This window comes from Curcuma longa, chromosome 3 (assembly GCF_044706935.1).
Source record: "Curcuma longa cultivar G26 ecotype Majalengka, Jawa Barat chromosome 3, ITB_CL_G26_1.1, whole genome shotgun sequence".
In the NCBI taxonomy this organism is placed as follows: domain Eukaryota; kingdom Viridiplantae; phylum Streptophyta; class Magnoliopsida; order Zingiberales; family Zingiberaceae; genus Curcuma; species Curcuma longa.
In genome coordinates this window covers 18,491,986-18,509,706 of record NC_133863.1, presented here as the reverse complement: position 1 = coordinate 18,509,706, position 17,721 = coordinate 18,491,986, and the positions used below count along the sequence as shown (strand labels likewise).

The 17,721-nt window shown below is 35.6% G+C and overlaps 1 protein-coding gene across 1 annotated transcript; it reads right to left on the bottom strand.

The window, feature by feature from the left end:
* Window positions 1-476: 476 nt before the first annotated feature.
* LOC141824244 (formin-like protein 1) lies at window positions 477-17,253 on the bottom strand. Its single transcript, XM_074711494.1, has 4 exons — window positions 15,917-17,253; window positions 15,621-15,820; window positions 13,020-13,264; window positions 477-1,395 (listed from the first exon to the last, which is right to left on the bottom strand). Exons 1-4 carry the CDS (start codon window positions 17,251-17,253, stop codon window positions 598-600), a joined length of 2,580 nt encoding a protein of 859 aa, XP_074567595.1. The 3' UTR covers window positions 477-597.
* Between the last annotated feature and the right edge of the window lie 468 nt (window positions 17,254-17,721).

The following is a 17,721-nucleotide window of genomic DNA, read 5'->3' as shown; positions in this document are numbered from 1 at the left end:
TCTTCTGCAAGTTTGCTCTGTCGTAACCAACTCAACTATGCTCAAAGAGCACTTTATTTCTCTTCTTTATCTAATGTCAATGATAAAAATAAATAAATCATCATAGTAATTAAACTTATTAAATAAAGTAATTAAGTTATTGATAGATTATTACTTATTTATTTATTTAATTGTTATTTTTTTATTTGTTTAGAGATATAACTTGAATTATTTCAAAATAAACATCAAACCCCCCCTCCCACCCTCTGAATTCGTCCCTGTCCATCCTTGTGCCTTCAAGCATACCTTAAAGAAGATATTCAATTCTAAATCACATACAAACAATAAGGCATTTTAGAGAGATTACTTTAGGGATAAACACAGCCATATCAAATGGAATAGAAAGCAAATATAGTTACTCAAGGATAAACACAGCCATTTTCTATCATCTAGATTTCGTGTATAATTAATTATATATAGCCTTAATTATCCACAAAAATCTGTTACGTTAAACATTGTACTAATACAAAAGTTTTATATTACCTGGCTGCACTGAAAGGTTGATGACTGGCAGGAAGGGCAAGCAGCCATGAGCACTAAACTGATACAATCTGTCAATTACACCTCTTCATCAGAACTTTCTTGTCTCAAAGCATGCAACCTTGGGAACACTGGAGGTAGGTTTGAGTGGATTGGCACAGAATGCTGTCTAGTTGAATTGACGAGTCCGTGGTCGTTGATCCTTCCGACCTCTTTGCATACTTGATCGAGAATGACAAGGAAATCTCTAACTACCATGAAAATTCTGAAAGGATGAGCTTCTTCTTTGGCTGAGTCTCCGTGGAAGTACTCAGTCAATTCCCTGACGAGGGACAGTGCCATGCTCTCTTGATCTTGCAGCTTTACGATCTCATTCTCAGTCTTCTTTAGGAAGTCGGTCATGGCATCCTTGAACCTACGCTGTAGTCCAGATTGGGCTGATGCTTCGTTCAATCTTAGGATGTCAGTGATCTTTCCAATTCCACCAGCGAGTTTTGCAACATAACCACTGAGCACATCAGAGTCCATGGCAGCTGCTTTCTTCACGTTGCTGAGCTCGCCTCCCAAGCCAGCAACAACTTGGAGGCCGAGCTTCGTGCATTCATGGTCGGATTGAAGAGTCTGGGTTTTGGAAGTGAGGCTTTTGGGGCCACAGAGGCGAGAGCATTCGGCTCTCGTGATTTCCTGCACAACAAAGTGTAGGAGTGTAGTCTTCCCATCAGTGCCTTTGATGTCCACTAATTTGAGCAGTGTGTCGAGCTTGAAGGCATGTGCATCCCCGCGATTTGTACCAACATTCATGCGGTTCCCAGTTTTTAGGACGGCCTCTAGAAGCTTGAGAAACAACCTGCTGCTCCTCAGCTCTTCACAAGCAGCCTGGAATTTAGTCAACGAGCAAGCGTAAGGTCTAGTTAGCAAACACAGGACACCTTCAATTGAATTACCTAATCCCAACATTTAGGTTGAAACTTTGAGAACCAAAAACCAAAACATGGTAAACTGATAGTGCAGGTAACATATCACTTGTTTCATTCATCAAAATAATTGAGAGAAAGGATAAACTACATATGGGAAATATCCTGCAAGCGTAAGGGAAAATCTAACACATCAAGAGTTGAATCATCATCATCAAGCTGTTCGTATCTCAATCATCCAGGTCAGCTACATCAATCAAATTCCTCTGTTGGGCTTGGTACAATGCTACCTTTAGTGATATCCAAATTAAGCAAATCATTGTTTACATTGACCAATATTATTTTTGGTCTCGCTTAAAACCTTACATCTTCCACTCTATTGATTCAACTCTTCTATAAAATCAATAACTTGCCTTTTAACATCATCTCAATCTCAACAGTTGAATGAATCTTGAAATATACAATTCTAAATTATAGCACAAGGAATTGTCCCTTCCAAGAAAGGCTACTACAAATATTTGTCAAGTAGATAAGCTTTTCTGTATTCCTCTCAACAAATTACAAAGAGTTTAATACATTTCAATATTTCTCGGTTAAATTTCTTGAGATTACACTAGAATCTGTTAGGTACTAAAAATGTATTTTTGAAAATCTAAAGTTCCCCTAAACAGGATTTTATGTCTATTCAATGTTTATGAACAAGTTGTTGAGCACATATTACCTGCATTGCCACACCATGTTTGCCCAAACTATGTGGAGTCAACTGCACAAATCTTATCCCTTTCAAGACTATATCAATAGTCATATTCAAATTAATTAATCAAAGACTGTAACTACTATTTTTCTCCCTATATCTTCCATTATAATGAATTTCACTCTTCTAACTATGGAATTCAGTAGTCAATTTTAAATATATCCATTCTGTCTCAATCTATTCTCTCATTTTATTATTTTTTAAAATGTACAACTAATTTCTCTGGAATTATATATATACTGTTGTTGTAGTATACATACATATATATATATATATGTATATTATCCTTTTTCACAGCTCCCACACATTTATTTTAATATTCTGTCTCTACTACCTTAACATTATGTATAAATTGCTTCCTAACAACCCAACATTCCAATCAAAGTATTGCAGCATGCATCATAGTCCTATAAAATTTTCCATTTAACCTGTTGGGCATACAACAATCACATAAGATTACACAAGCTACTTACTATTTTAACTACCTATTCTTTATCCTATTGATGTTACTTTCATCAATATATCTTTGTATAATAATGGATCTGTGACATAAAAAATCTTCCTTGTAGGAATTTCAAATCCATCCAGTTAGTCATTTGTCTATTATTTTTTATTAACGAAACTACATTTCTTACATTCAGTTTTCCTATTCACCCTAAAAACCATTAGTTTCTTAAGTTCTCCATATGTTAAACTTAAAATTTAATCTAGGGTAAAAGTCATAATGATGCACCTTATTTTCATGTTCATCAAGGAGGTGCCCCTCCTATAAAAATTATCATCAAGGGATGCCCAATTTATTCCCCGCTACAATTTCTACTACCCTTGAATAGATTTCAGTTCGAGAAAAATATCTAAAACTGTCCATTTCCTCTCCTTTGATGATCATATTCTCCAATATCAATGGTTTCCTTTGCTTCTAGTATCCACCTCATGGTCATCTTTATCATTGCATTAACACCCTCTCCTTGTCAAGATCTTCCTTGCTGCTAATTGAAGCCCACTCTGTCCTCGTCACCCAACCCTTTGAAATGATCACACTATAAAAAATGAATAATTTCATGAAACTACTAGTTTTTATATTGATGGACAAATCACTCATTCCTCAATCAAAAATAGCTACACGCACAAAAACAAATGAAAACATAAAAAGAAAACAAGTGTATTCCATTAGCTATCATAAAAGGAAAACAAGTGAAATGGAAAGTGTCAAAAATAAAAAGTGGGTTTCATATATTATTCAATTTTTCATCTTAATTGAAAAAAATCGCTCACTCTCTATCATGATTTGAAATGTCATATCGTGCTGTCCGAAATGAACGATATTTACCATTCCAACATGGGACCAACATTGGTACCTTATCGGCATCGCGACCACGAGACTGTCGTGAGGTCACGAAGGGTGTCTGGATCTGCAACGGTCTCCACGGGGTCGTGACACTCGCACAATTTTTTATTTTTTAAGATTAAATATTTTATTTTTTAAATAGAAAATTTTTATTATTAATAAACTGTTAATTATTATATAATTGTTAATTATATATAATAGTTATAAACATAATATATTATTAGTAATAGTTATAAAATATTAAGAATTATTTTAAAATTTTAAAATAATTTTTAATTTTTAATATATATTGAAAATTGAATATAAATTTAAAATAATCTAAATTTTTTCTAAAATATAATTATTACATTTCAAAAAAAAATTAAAAATTTACAAATACATTCAAAAAATAATTTAAGACCTTCAAATAATTTTATAATTATCTTTGAGTCTTTCAAATAACTTTATAATTTTAGATTTAGTTTTGAATTTTGAGAATTACTTATTTTTTAAATAATTTTTTAAAAAATTAATAGGCATTATCTTATGAGAAACTATTGAAATATAAATTCAACACCTTAAAATATAACCTCAATAGTGAGCATATTTAATAATCAAATATTAATAAAATTAATATATACTTATATTTAAAAATTTAAAAAGTACCAAAATCATATCATTTCGACAGGGGATCGAACTATAGCATGGATTGAAATTTTAAACCATGCTCTCTATCACAAGCAACTATTATTATAAGAACTCATAAAAACTCATATAACCTCTACTTTGTCCATAGAGTTTGAGGTCTCATCAGAGGATGAAGGTGCTGGTGTCCAATGACAGGTGAGAGGATGTTGATGGAGTAGCTATGCTAGTTGGGGTAGCAACAATGACAAAAATGGAGAGAGAGAGAGAAAGAGAGAGGGGGGTTAAATAAAAAACAATTATTTTAGAGATCCATTTCAACCATCTTTTAATTTTGGTTGTTAGTTTAAATCTAATCAATTAAGGACTAGATAAATTAGAACTAATTCTCTAATTTATCTCAGCCACAACAACAAGACTTTTATTATACTAAGTGGGATCGACTATATGAATCCTCCTACGCCATTAGGCTCAATTCCCAACTATATCCTTATCTGTATTTAATGATTTTTATTTTATTTTATCATTGCTAACTAAGTCTTCTTTTATCTCTCTCTTCCTCGATTAATATGCATATTTGTCATGGACTCATATAACCTAACTAGGGCATTTATTAATTGCCTAAGTATATATCTGTATCATTTTAAATACGTCTTTTGAAGTTTTTCCTCAATAGGGACAACTTTGACTTTCTTTCTAATATTCTCATTTCATGTCTTGTCCATCCTTGCATATCTACACATCCACCTTAACATCCCCATCTCTGCAACTCTCATATTCTGCTTAAGTGCTCGATTCATAGTCTAACAGTTGCTCCATATAATATAGCAGGTCTAACTATCGTTTTTGTAAAACTTTCCCTTTAAGTTTTAGAAGTACTTTTCTATCATAAAGAACTTGACGCCCTCGCCCTCCTCTATTTTAATCATTCTCCTTATATCATATGTAAAATATCTCTATCAACCCCTCCATTTTTTAATAAAAACGATCTTAGATACTTAAATTCTCTCAGTCATAAGTAATTCATCATCTCTTATTTTAATTCATCATCGCTTATCTTAACAATTGTCTTGTTACGTCTTGTACAACTAAGTTTAAATTTCATATATTTTGTCTTTATTCTACTAAATCTAAGATCTTTTGATTCCAGCATTTTTCGACAAGTTGCAAGCTTAACATTTACTCTTTTACGTGTCTCATCGACCAAAACAATATCATCTATAAACAATATGCACCATGGTAACATATTTTAAACATGTCCAATGAATTCATCAATGACTAATGTAAAAAGATATAAAATTAGAGTTGATTTGATATATAACCCTATCTTTATAAGAAAAACTTCAATTAATTTACCTTGAATCTACACTCTTGTCATTACATTGTTATATATATCTTTAATTCTTTCATTATATGTTACACTAATACTTTTCTTTTCTAGAATTCTTCATATAATATCCCTTGGGCTCTATCATAAGTTTTTTCAAAGTGAATGAATACCACGTTAAGTCTTGATTCTTCTCCCAACACTTTTCAATCAATTGTCTGAGAAAATATATAACTTCTTATCATCGATTTTTCAGGTATAAATCCAAATTTATTTTTGATAACCTTAATCTCCTTAATCCTTTTTCCATTACTTTTTCCCAAAGTTTTATCGTATGACTCATTAGCTTAATGCCCTTATAATTCACATAATTTTGTATGTCTCTTTTATTTTTATACGAGGGATTAAAGTACCTACCCTCCACTAATTAGACTTTTTTTTTGTTTTCAATATCAAGTTAAATAACTTCATAAATCATTCAATATCCGGCTTCCCTAGGCACTTTCATATCTCTATTAGAATATCATCCGGTCCAATATTTTTCCATTTTGCATCTCAACAAACATTTTAATTGAAAATTAATTTATTTTAAAAGATTATAAACCTTTGAAATTTTACAACTCTTATAAAATATTTCTTTTCTAAATTAATTTCTACCTTATAAAATTAATTTAAATATTTTAAATTTTCAAATTTGAATTTAATTGATCTTAATTAATTTTAATTTTAACCCTTCATATTTTAACCCTTATAATTTAATTATACAAATTAGCTTGTAGTTTTGCAATTAAGCTCGGATTAATTTAATTTAACACATTAACTCTTAATTTATTCTAGTTAAATTATCTATTATTAATTAGAAATAATTAAATTAATTATTTGATAATTAATTGGGATAATTCTCTTAATTATGTGGTTGCCACCCTATGGCTACATGAATTTTATGTTGAGTGTTTGAGCATCATGCGTGTGGCTTTGTAGGCACTTAGAGATGGTGACAATATACCTAATTGATCAAACTCTTTAATTCCATATATACCCTCTTTATCACTTTAAATATAGTCTTGATTGACCTCTAGAAAGACATCAAGACTATCTAATATTCCATGTAATGAGTTCCACAAAAGTCCTTCCATAGCACAATTATCATGCACTTCAATTTCTTTATCATCTTATATTACGACATGCCCCTAGAATTTAGCTTTATGTTTGTCTTACTCAAAGGAACCCCAGTGATGCCCATATTAATGGTTTATCTTGACATTCTAATCACACCTTAGACTGGGCACTTGCTCTTAGTCTAATGACAAGATAACACAAGTGACTTCTTCCAAACTACTCTTGCTCTTGGTCCAATGACAACATCCTTGGAGGCTATCCATCTCATCTCATAAGATACAAGTAGTGAGGATGCATAAAGGTTTATCTTCAAGATGACATCTTCCTCCCATCCTCATTAGTCATAGCCATCTCCAGTCACCTAAGTCCTAGCAACCAATCCAATACTCCTTTAACGATGCGCTAGCTGTTGCATCCATCAACAACTTTTCATTATGTTTATTGTTTAAATTATTGTTGGATCAAACATTGCAAATGGTTGCTTGATTTGAGGTTGGTGCCAACATATGGATCTGCATCAAATTCCTTATGTTTGTCTTTGAGTCATCAACCCCAACAAAACCCGACAATTAATTTTTTTTTTTACCTTCTTCTATCATGATTCTATAACTCTTCTTCAGCAAAAGGTGGAATCCATCACCCCAGTGACCCCACACAGTCAGCCCCACGAACATCTATGAGGAGGTAAATCGGGAAATTGCAGTTGACCACTATGGAGGAGGGCAATGATTCTACAACTCTCTAGCCCTTATAGTCATACCACCCTGAGACCACAGCCAAATCACCCTAATAGGTAATAACATTGGTAAATCATTAGACGTGACTCATATTAAAATATATTTGTTGTTTACCATATGTCTTGGTTTTATATAGAGCAGGTGTTGATCCTCCTTAGAGTTGAAATTGTCATTGTCAACTCATTTAGGTATCCATATAACTAGTGGATTGAACATTGAAAAGGTTGCATAGCATTTATCAGTGTTATATTGTTAACCTTATAGAGGTGGGTGTCGGTCAACATAAGAGTTATCACTACTAGTAAAAGAAGAATATATCTTTGACTATATGATAGACAATCACTTGAAAATCCCATATGTAGTAAAAACTAATTCAAAAAGAGTTCTCAATTTGTTTTTTTCTAAGTGAATCATCTAAAAAATCACATACCAACTGGATTTGACGACTATTAAAACCTATATTAATCTAACCCAAAGCTACTTGATAATATTAGCTACTAAAAGATCGAATTGCGTAGGAAATATTCTTGTAAAAGATTTTGTGTCATCACATCATTCTATGATACTTAGTCACAATATCTTGCACTAAAGGCCAATCATAGTTTGTCTCAATTGTTATAGAAAAGTCTTCGTGCTGAATTAAACATTTTAATCATTTAGGTATATTGCCAATATTTCTAATAAGTCAAACACACAAGGTTTAAATCCTCTCAACATATTTATCCTTTTAACAATTGAAGAGATATAAATTGAAATAATTAAAGGATAATTATTTCAATTAGAAAAATAAAGGGGCTTAATTAAAATAAATTCAGAGGATTATTTTAATTAAAATTAGAAGAGCTAATTGAAATTTAATTAAGAGCTAGTAAAATTTTATTTAGAAATTAACAATTAATTTCAATAAAAGCTGTAGGAAATTAATTATAAAATAAAATTAATTTTAAAAGTTATCTCTAGTATTGTAGAAATTTTAAACATTTTTGAGATTTAAATAAGGTTTTTCTATCCAGAGTTAATTTCCTTTTATTTAGACCTTTTTATATGAAAGTTATTTTCTATAAAAGGATTTTCTTGGAAGATGATTTGGAAGATAGGTCTAAGAGTTCTCACAGAATTATTCAAAAAGTCTGAAAAATAAGAAAAAAAAAAACTAACCTCCCTTCTCTAGCCACTGTCATATCCACCTTATCCCTCTCATTTGAGGAACGAACTTTAGAAGAGTGCTTGGGCACTAGCACCTCCATCCACAAGGATGCATGGAGATGAACCATGTCAATGATCTAGAGACTTACCGTTTGTGAAGTTACAGCCACAAGGCACATGTCTAATCAAAGTTGTTCAACTTGCATGTTTCATCTAATATATTAATGAAAATTAGTGATTTTTAAAAATGTTAAACTTCCATGGTGCATCCATCTCCGTCTCTATTCCAACAAATCTGTTGCTTGTTTCGAGGTCCAATGAATTGTCGATTGGATGCTCCATCAACTATTTCACAAGCTATATTGATGTGAGGTTGAAGGGAACATTGAATGCATTCTTCTTAACTCCTTAGAATTTATTTCGCCTATATGCATTTATTATGTTAATTTCTTTTATTACGATCATATCCTAGTTTATATTTCTAGTTCATGTAAACTATTTGTCTCATCTTGAGGGAGTGTTAAGAGCTTTAGGTTAAAAGAAATATAAAGTATAGTGGGTTTAGTTCCATTGATATTTTAAGTTCAGGCAATGTTGGATCCTTTATACATGTAATTTGTACAATATATACAATATTTCTATCTCAAACTTACATGCTAGCAATGTCCCTCTATGGGGTGTAGGTAGCACCAGGTGATCAAATCTGTATTTTGATATATGGCAATTGGTTTAAAGTTAGGTACCGAATGTTCCAAAATGTATGTTATGTAGATGTAGAGAACCTGACACAAGAATTCCTAGTGGCTCAGGAGGACCGGACACTAGGCAGGTGAAGCCTTTATGGGTCAAAAGGACCGAACACCAAGCAAATAAAGAAGTCCTAGTCGGTTAGGAAGATCATACACTAGGCAAGTGAAGTCCTAGTGGGTCAATATAACAAAACATCAGGCACGAGAAGTCTAGATGGGTTGACGAACTAGACAATTGATAGAGAAAGTCCACACGGGTCAACGGGATCAGACGTCAAGTAGAGGAAATTAAAATGAATCAACAGGACCGCCTATTTGATAAGGTACGAAACCTTCTGGCAAAGAAGACTATGAGGAGCATCTTAACTCTGGGACATGAGTAGACTTGCAGCTAAGCGTGAACCTAACTGAGAAACCAAGAGTTTCAAAGTCAAGGCGATTGACAATTTTAACTATTTTAATATGAATTATGTGATATCTATGCTTGTTAGGCTAACTCTGTGGTGTGAGAAAAATTTAAGTTTCAGGTGACCGAAAGTGAATCCGCACGCTGCCTCGGTCCTAATAAAGATAATATACGACTATGGTTTAGGAAACCAAGTCTACCGCAAGCATTCCATCAACCTAGACCTTTGCATTAAATTCTATATAGTGACATCTACTCCTAAGGTAGCAAGAAGGGAGGTGATGATGTGACAATTGGCTATATGAACCCTATCGCTAGTGGTAATCTCAGAATAATGATTGATAGAGCAAAAGATGTGAAGCCTGATATTTACATCTAACATATAAAAAAAAACATAAACCATAAAAGAGTGGAAGAGTCTCATAACTACTAAGTCTCTAGTGTTTATAGGTAAGATAAAGGGCCCTAAGATGAGTAGCACTAAAGGTAGTGACGGTTGGTAGGATCTGACCCACAAAAAGATAAGAATACACAGTATGTAATGTGATGTCTGAGAAAGGCTCAGTATAAAAAGGAAAACAATGAAAGGTGTTAATCGAGGAACTATAACCTAGATGATCTCTAATGACATCAGGAGAAAGGATGATATTTCGGTATCCTTCCCTAGTCCTATATGTAAGATCATAATCTGGTTATTGATGCAAACAACACCACATGATAAAACTTGTGTTTTGATGTATGTTAATGGATTTAAAATTAGGCACTAGATGTTTTAAAGTATGTCAAGTGTGCACATGCAAGGAACTTAACAGAAGAAATCCTAATGGATCAGGAGGACCGGACACCAAGCAGGTGAAGTCTTAGTGGGTTAAGAGGTTCAGACATCAAGCAGGTGAAATACTGATGACTGATGGGTCAGAAGGACTGAACACTAGGCAAGTGAAATTTTGATGGGTCAATACGACCAGACATTAAGCATGGAGTCCAAATGGATTTAGATATCTAGCAGAGAAAGTCCAGACGAGTCAATGGGATCGGATGTTAGACAAAAGAAGTCCAAATGGATTAGCAGGACCAGATATTTGGCAAGGTAAGAAGTCCTTGTAACCAGACAAGATAAGTCCAGGAAAGCACCTTATGACCAAGAAGGTTGTGAGGAGTGTCTTAACTCTAGGACATGGGTAGACTTGCAGCTAGACGCGGACCTGACCAAAAAAACTAATAGAAGTTTCGAAGTCAAGGTCGATTGACAGTTTTAACTATCTTAATATAAATTATGAGATATCTTTGTTTATCGAATTAACTCTGTGGTGGAAAAGCTTAAGTTCCAAGCAACCGAAAGTCCGATCGGAGCTCCAAGCTACTAAAATCCTGATAAACATCTGATCAAGATAAGTGTTGATGCAACGGGATAAAGTTTGGCTTTGGACAATCAGAAGTGATCCAGGCGACCAGAAGTGATCCAAGCGATCAGAAGGCCCACTCAACAATATAATGAAAACTTATCTTGACGAAGGATGACACGTGGACATCTAGGCGACCGAAAGTGGATCTGACTGACTAGATCACGGATAAACAACAAGTAATGGGCATCGAATAACGGCTAAGCTACGAGCGACTGAAAGGGCTTCCTATCGTCCAGAATAACTATATATATAGATGGTGACAGTAACATTTCAATTAACTCATATCTACTTATCTTCGCTCAATACAAGTGCTTAGAGGCTCGTTATGCTTGTAAATGCAACGCTATATCTCTTTGGCATATCTATTTTAGCTTGCCTTCTTGTCTTTGTATTTGATCATTTGAGCTTATATTTATCCATCATTTCTTGTATCAAATACTTAATTATAACAAGGTTTTTCCACCTCTAAAGTTTACTTCAAAAAGGAGAAATATAATGTTTTCAGAGGCGATCCACCTAACATATCACTATAATCGTAGAGTAGGAACCTAAGGGTTCCGAACCATATTAAATCACTCATGTCATCTAGTTTCTATTTCTACTTTCTTTATGTTCGTTGCGTGTTTACTTTGATTTAATTAATATATTTTCAAAAAATACTATTCACCTCCCCCTCTAGTGCACTCCATCAATCCTATATAGTATCTATAAAAGGATGTCTCTTATCACTATCATCACTGGCAACCTTCTTTGACCCAATTCATCATCTTCTTCTATTATCATTTTCTTCCTTGTTCATGGTACCCAACCACTCTCCTATATGAAATAACAATTCATCTTTGGATTCACACATGAAGGCAACCTTCGACACTGAATGCGATATAGAGATATCATGCTTTGTGTGAGAATCACTCCAACTCTCTATATGCATAACTTTATCTGCTAGCTATGACGCTTGCTCAAGCAACAAATTAGAAATACAATTATAAACTACCTATGTTCCAACATAAGGGGAGATTTAAAAGTGTTAGATTAATAAAACTATAACTATAGTGAGTTAAGTTCCATACTAATATTTAGGTTTAGGGTTTCTACGTTGAGGTTTATCCATTTACAACATATGCAAAAAAATTTAATTTAATTTCTTTAACCAAAAGAACATCCCTCTTTAATACCCAAAAGATGATCCCTAAAATCATCTTGTTTTCCCTAAAATCATTATAAAAATAATAATTCTTTCAATTTCCTTCATTGCTTGTGTTTCCTCACAAACTGCCTCTTTTTGTGGATTGTTATATATATATATACCTATTCTCCTAGATCACTACTATTCCCTCCACTTCAAAAGTGTCTCTTCCCCCTCCTCCCACACAAAGATCCTTACCACTTCTCTCTCCATGTAATAGTTCTCATGTATCATCACCTTTTGAAGTGCAACCATCAACTCAGCATTTTAAGCATTATATCTCCTTCCTATCCACTTCTTAATCCCCTTTCCAACGTCATATTCGTATCTCTCAACTTCATGATGAAATCTTAAGGTTCTACCTCCACTCTTATAGATCAAGACCATAAGGATTCATAGTATCTGTTGTACAATAGTAGAAGACTGAATCTCCAAAGTTAAAACACAACTTTGCTAGGGTTGGCTGACAACTGGTTTGAGCAATGCAAGCATAAACTAGTCAGTTGAACAATTGTAAGTGAACTTGTTAATAAATCCTCATAACACATGATGGTCATTGAAAAGATTGGTCCACTAGATAAAAAAATTTAGCTACCAGTAGACAAAAGAGCTACTGCAGCACATAACCCGAAAAAGGAGCAATTAGAGAAGAAAGTTAAGGCAATAAAAAACAATAAACTTACAGCTATCCATTTTAGCAACTTGATCCACAAATATGCAGCATATTGAGCAGTAATTTTAATTGATAAGGAAAAATAACTTCTTCCGATAGTTCAAGATTTACCTCGAGAGTTTCAAAAGATTTCTTGAGAAAATTGACCTCCGAATCAAAATTGGCAATATAAAGCATGGCCTCAATCCTCTTAAATGCAAATGGAATTTCAAGCACTGCTCTGAGAAATTTTTCTGCTGAACCAAGGTTAATAACTGAGTCCTCTTTGAATTCTTTCAATTTATGTTCTTCTTCTTTGTTAGGAGCCATCTTTAATAAGGTCTCCAGCAGTTCAGTTCCCAAACTATCTGCATTCCCTGTGTACAGCAATGACCAACTTGTAACTCATCTTAAAAGAGTCATTTGAGTAGGAATGCCATAAGTATCATAATGCACATGAAGATTCTTGGACATGGCATCACACTATGCAAAGTTTAAATGTATTAACTAGAAGAACAGAAAAATAAAACTGAAGATTGACAGGACTTCTCAAAGACAATTAAGTGGAAGCTTCCAAAGAAAAGGATGAATTGTGAACTTTTACAGTTGACTCCAATATTTGCAATAGCAGGGTAAGATTTATGTAGCTGGTCCCAATGGTTGGGACTAACACAGTTTGTGTGCAATGTTGTGCATGTCAATCTCGTGATAATTTATGTGCGAAGTTCCTATTTTCAGGCAAATAGCTGAAAGATTATATGTCTACAGGCTTACTGCTCATGAGAGATCAATAGAGATCTTCCAGTGATTTGATTGGAAGTCAGACAATCTTGAGGAAGAGATCCTTCCTACTAGATTTGGAAGCCTATCAGTAAGTATGTGTTTGCATAGGATTTTAGGGAAAAAATACACACATATATGTTGTTCTTCAAGATAGAAAGGAACATGTTCATGTCAAAAGCATCTTAAATGGCTTAGGATGGGTTTGGCTTTTTTTTGGTTTCCAAAGTGAATCGAGCAAAAGAATTTTAAGGTAGAGTGCATAATCAGAAACAACTTAGTGTTTGGCAACCAGACTGATATGTATGATATATCCAATGTAAATAACATATAATATGATAAATATGGAAATCAGACTGATATGTAAGATAATCCAATGTATATAACATATAATAAGATATAAATAATAATATTATTTATTTATCATCTAATTTTGTTAATTACAGGTTAATAATTAATACACGACATTTAGTTTGTAATATTATGTAGTACTTTTAACCACAGATTGAAATCTCGAGCCGTTTCAGAAACCGACGAAGCATCTTGTTCCCCCAGCACAGACGAAACATGCGTCATTTGGGCACCGGCGACAAGTCTGGACGCATCGTCTAAGCCCAGTGACGGGCACAGACGAGTCGCCCTAGCCCAACAACGGGGCTAGACGCGTCGCCCTGGTCCGACGACGAGCCCGAAAGCATCACCAAGGCCCGACAGCCCATCTGGCAACATCTTACGGTCCCAACGACGCGGCCAGACTCATCACGCGAGTCACGTGGGTGGGACAGGACACAAGAGTTAATTTTTTAAGGATTTAATTAAATAACCTTATGTTAATAATTTTAATTAACTTTTAGTTATAATTGGGATAATTTAAAAAAGTTTAATTAAAACCTAATAAAATTATCCTATTAATTTAATATATATATTATTTTTATTTTTAAATATTTAGATTAAAATTTTTTTAGTTAATATATTTTATATTTAAAAAAATACCGAAACTATATCAACACGCCACGATACGATAGCAAAACTGTATCATTCTAGTCCGGGACTGAAATCTTGACACGGCTCAAAATTTTAAACCATGCTTTTAACCTTAAATATTTACAATAATAGTATCTACACATGGTTATTTCCAATACTTTGCACAAATTTATAATAATTTGATAGTTTTTTGGGAAGCAGTTTTCAACATGTACCTCCTTATTTCAATGCATTGACAAAATGCTTTGGGAAGGTGATGCATTAGGAATTGTACTTGAGCATCAATTGAATCCCCGAATTCTTTGCAGCTTGAAACATTATAGAAATGCATTAGGTATGCCTCTATTAGGTTGATTAATCCATGAATATATGTAGTTGTTGTTGCTAATTGTGTATGATGGTTGTTACTCTTATCAGTTGGAGTAATTTCTTCCTCTTCCTTTACCTCAAGTACTTTGCTTTAGTTTGTGTTGAAGGAAATAATTTAGCAAAGTTTGATTTTGAAGGGAAAAAAACAAGGCACCCCTTATTATCATTTTCATAAAGAAAGACACTCCTTCAAAAAAAAAAAAAAAAAAAATCAAAGTAACACTCCAACATATTTCTCACTAAAAGATACTCTGTGTTGTAGCAATTACGACGTAACTCCTACAACATGTCATAGTAAATAAGCTTAATATTTTTTTTGTTTAAATTGATCAAAATTACTATCAAAATATTTTTTATCAACTTATTTAAAATTGTCCAAACTTGATCAAAATTATTTTAAGTTGATTAAAATCACTTCAAAACTATTGTAATAGCTAGTAGCTATGTCAAATAAATGTATATTCTAGATGAGAAATATGTTGAAGCTCCCTTTTGATTTTTTGCCAAAAAAAAGACAAATAAGAGATTTTCCTTAATCTTGTAAAAAAAATAAGGAAAGAGTTTGGAGGTTCCAGATATTTAAACAGAAATTTACCAGACCTTCTAACAGGGCTTCACAGACTTCCTCTTTAGTCACATTCAAAGCCCTAAGAAGAATAGCAATGTTTTGAGACTTCTTAGGATCGAGGACTCTGTTCTCTTGAGTCAGCGGGGAAAGGGCGCGCCCCTTGTTCATCTCCTCCGTCGCCGTGCTGGTCACATTGCGGATGAACAGAGTCTCGATCATCTCCTCATTAACTCTACGAATCCAACAATGATCCCAACAAATGAGTAAAAAAAATAAAAATTAAAAACGAAGAGAGAGAGAGAGAGAGAGATCAGTTTCAGTATCTTACTGGAATGAGCTCGACCGCAGCTGATCCCACACCATTGTTCTATCCGAGCTTGCCGGGACCTTGTCCCAGAGCAAAGGCTTCAGCTTTGGGCGAGGAATCTCCTCATCCATCGCATTCTTCGATGATTCTTCCAACGCTGAGGGATTCCTGACCTTCTTGTCCGGTACAAGGTCTGATCGCTGTAAATCCTTCAGTTTCCTGACAGGACCATCCCGAAAACAATAAGGTCGAGATGGCCGCGGAGGTGGAGGAGGTGGAGGCGGCGGCGGCGGTGCAGATGGGGCGCTAGTAGCGAAATGGCTGTGAGTGAAGTCGTTATCATATAACGATTCCACTGGATTTGGGTACGAGAAATCAAATGTTTTTATTTTTCCATCAAATTCAAATGGAGAAGGTAGCGAAGCGGGCTTTCGCTTCGGAGGTGAAGGGGTCATTGGCCGGAGAGGAGGCGGAGAAGGCAGTGGCGGGTATCGAAATCCAACGCCTCCTGAAGCCAAGTTCCTCTCAGTCATGGTCTTGAGCGATCTGCCGCTCGAATTCGAAGGGCTCAACCCGAACGGCGGAGACGGAATCATCGGCGGCGACGGAGAAAGCGATGTCGCCGAAATCGAGGACACAGTGCTGATCGCCGATCCGCATTTCTCAACGGTGGCCGGAGGCGACGTATTCCCGGAGCTCGAAGCCACCTTCGGCGAGTAGAACTCCTCCGCCGGCGAGCTTCCACCGTCAGCATTCCCGTACTCCTGCGGGATCTGTCGTGACAGAGGCGGAAGCGGGCGAAGCTCAGGCGACCCAGTCTTGGAAAGCGGAGCCGACGGGCCCACCTGCAGGCCGGCGTCGGCTGACGAGGAGTGGGGGTGGTTTTGGTGGCCGCGAGAGTCGACGAGGGTGCCGAGATACAAGAACTCAGAGGAAGCAGGGGGCTTTGGGTCGGCGTCGGCGGGCTGGAACAGGCGAAGCGAGTCGGAGCGGGCGTCAAAGCCTCGCGCTGGGCGGATTCGGCGGAGGAAAAACGCGGCGGCGAGGGCAAGCGCAAGGAGCGGGAGGAGGAGCGCGGGGAGGAGGAGGAGGTGGGTGGCCGGGCCGCGGCGGGGTGGGGCGGAGCGGGAGGACGGGAAGATGAGCGAAGAAAGGTTGGCGGGGAAGGTGGGGAGCGCGGGAGGAGGAGGGGCGAGGTAGGTCGGGAAGAAGCCCTGCTGCGGTCGCGAAGCCGAAGACGAAGACGAAGCCGAAGAGGAAGCGGAAGGGTATTTGGGGAAGGGCGAGGAGGCGGAAGGAGGCGGCGCGGGGAAGAAAGGGACGTGGAGAGCTCTGCGGTTGTGGAATGGCGACGGCATTGTGTGGATCACCAATGCATTGCATGAAGCAAGGGAGGAAGGAAAAGAAAGAGGAGTGTGAGATTTTGTACCGTTGTGAGAGGAGGAAGGAGACGATGATGGTGATGATGTCGTGCGACAGAAAAGGCAGAGGAAAAAGACGAGAGTGGCCCATGTGAACGGGAAGCGGGCGGGAGTGTAGTTTGCCTGGGTAAATGGTAAACGCACGTCGCAGGCTCCGAGGACTCGCGTAAGCTTCCAAATCTCCGACCGAATATCTCTATCGTCGTTCTTAAAATACTCTTCCAATTTTAAATTGTTAAGGAATTAATTTACGCTGTTCTTTTTCTCCATATTTAATGTCTCTTAGAATTTAAATGTTTGTTAAATTTCCGCACACCTTCTATTAACAAAAACTTATGTGACACTAAATAAAATATATTTATATGGTTAAAAATGATTAGAATATATATTTTTGGATAAAATTAA

What these genes read in the sequence shown, in the direction of transcription:
- LOC141824244 (XM_074711494.1), bottom strand. Translation starts at nt 17,253, where the DNA reads ATGCCGTCGCCATTCCACAACCGCAGAGCTCTCCACGTCCCTTTCTTC. An exon ending in CTGTGAAGCCCTGTTAGAAG is followed by an intron (nt 13,265 to 15,620) that starts GTCTGGTAAATT and finishes TGCTGTACACAG; the next exon opens with GGAATGCAGATAGTTTGGGA. An exon ending in AATCTTTTGAAACTCTCGAG is followed by an intron (nt 1,396 to 13,019) that starts GTAAATCTTGAA and finishes ACTAAATTCCAG; the next exon opens with GCTGCTTGTGAAGAGCTGAG.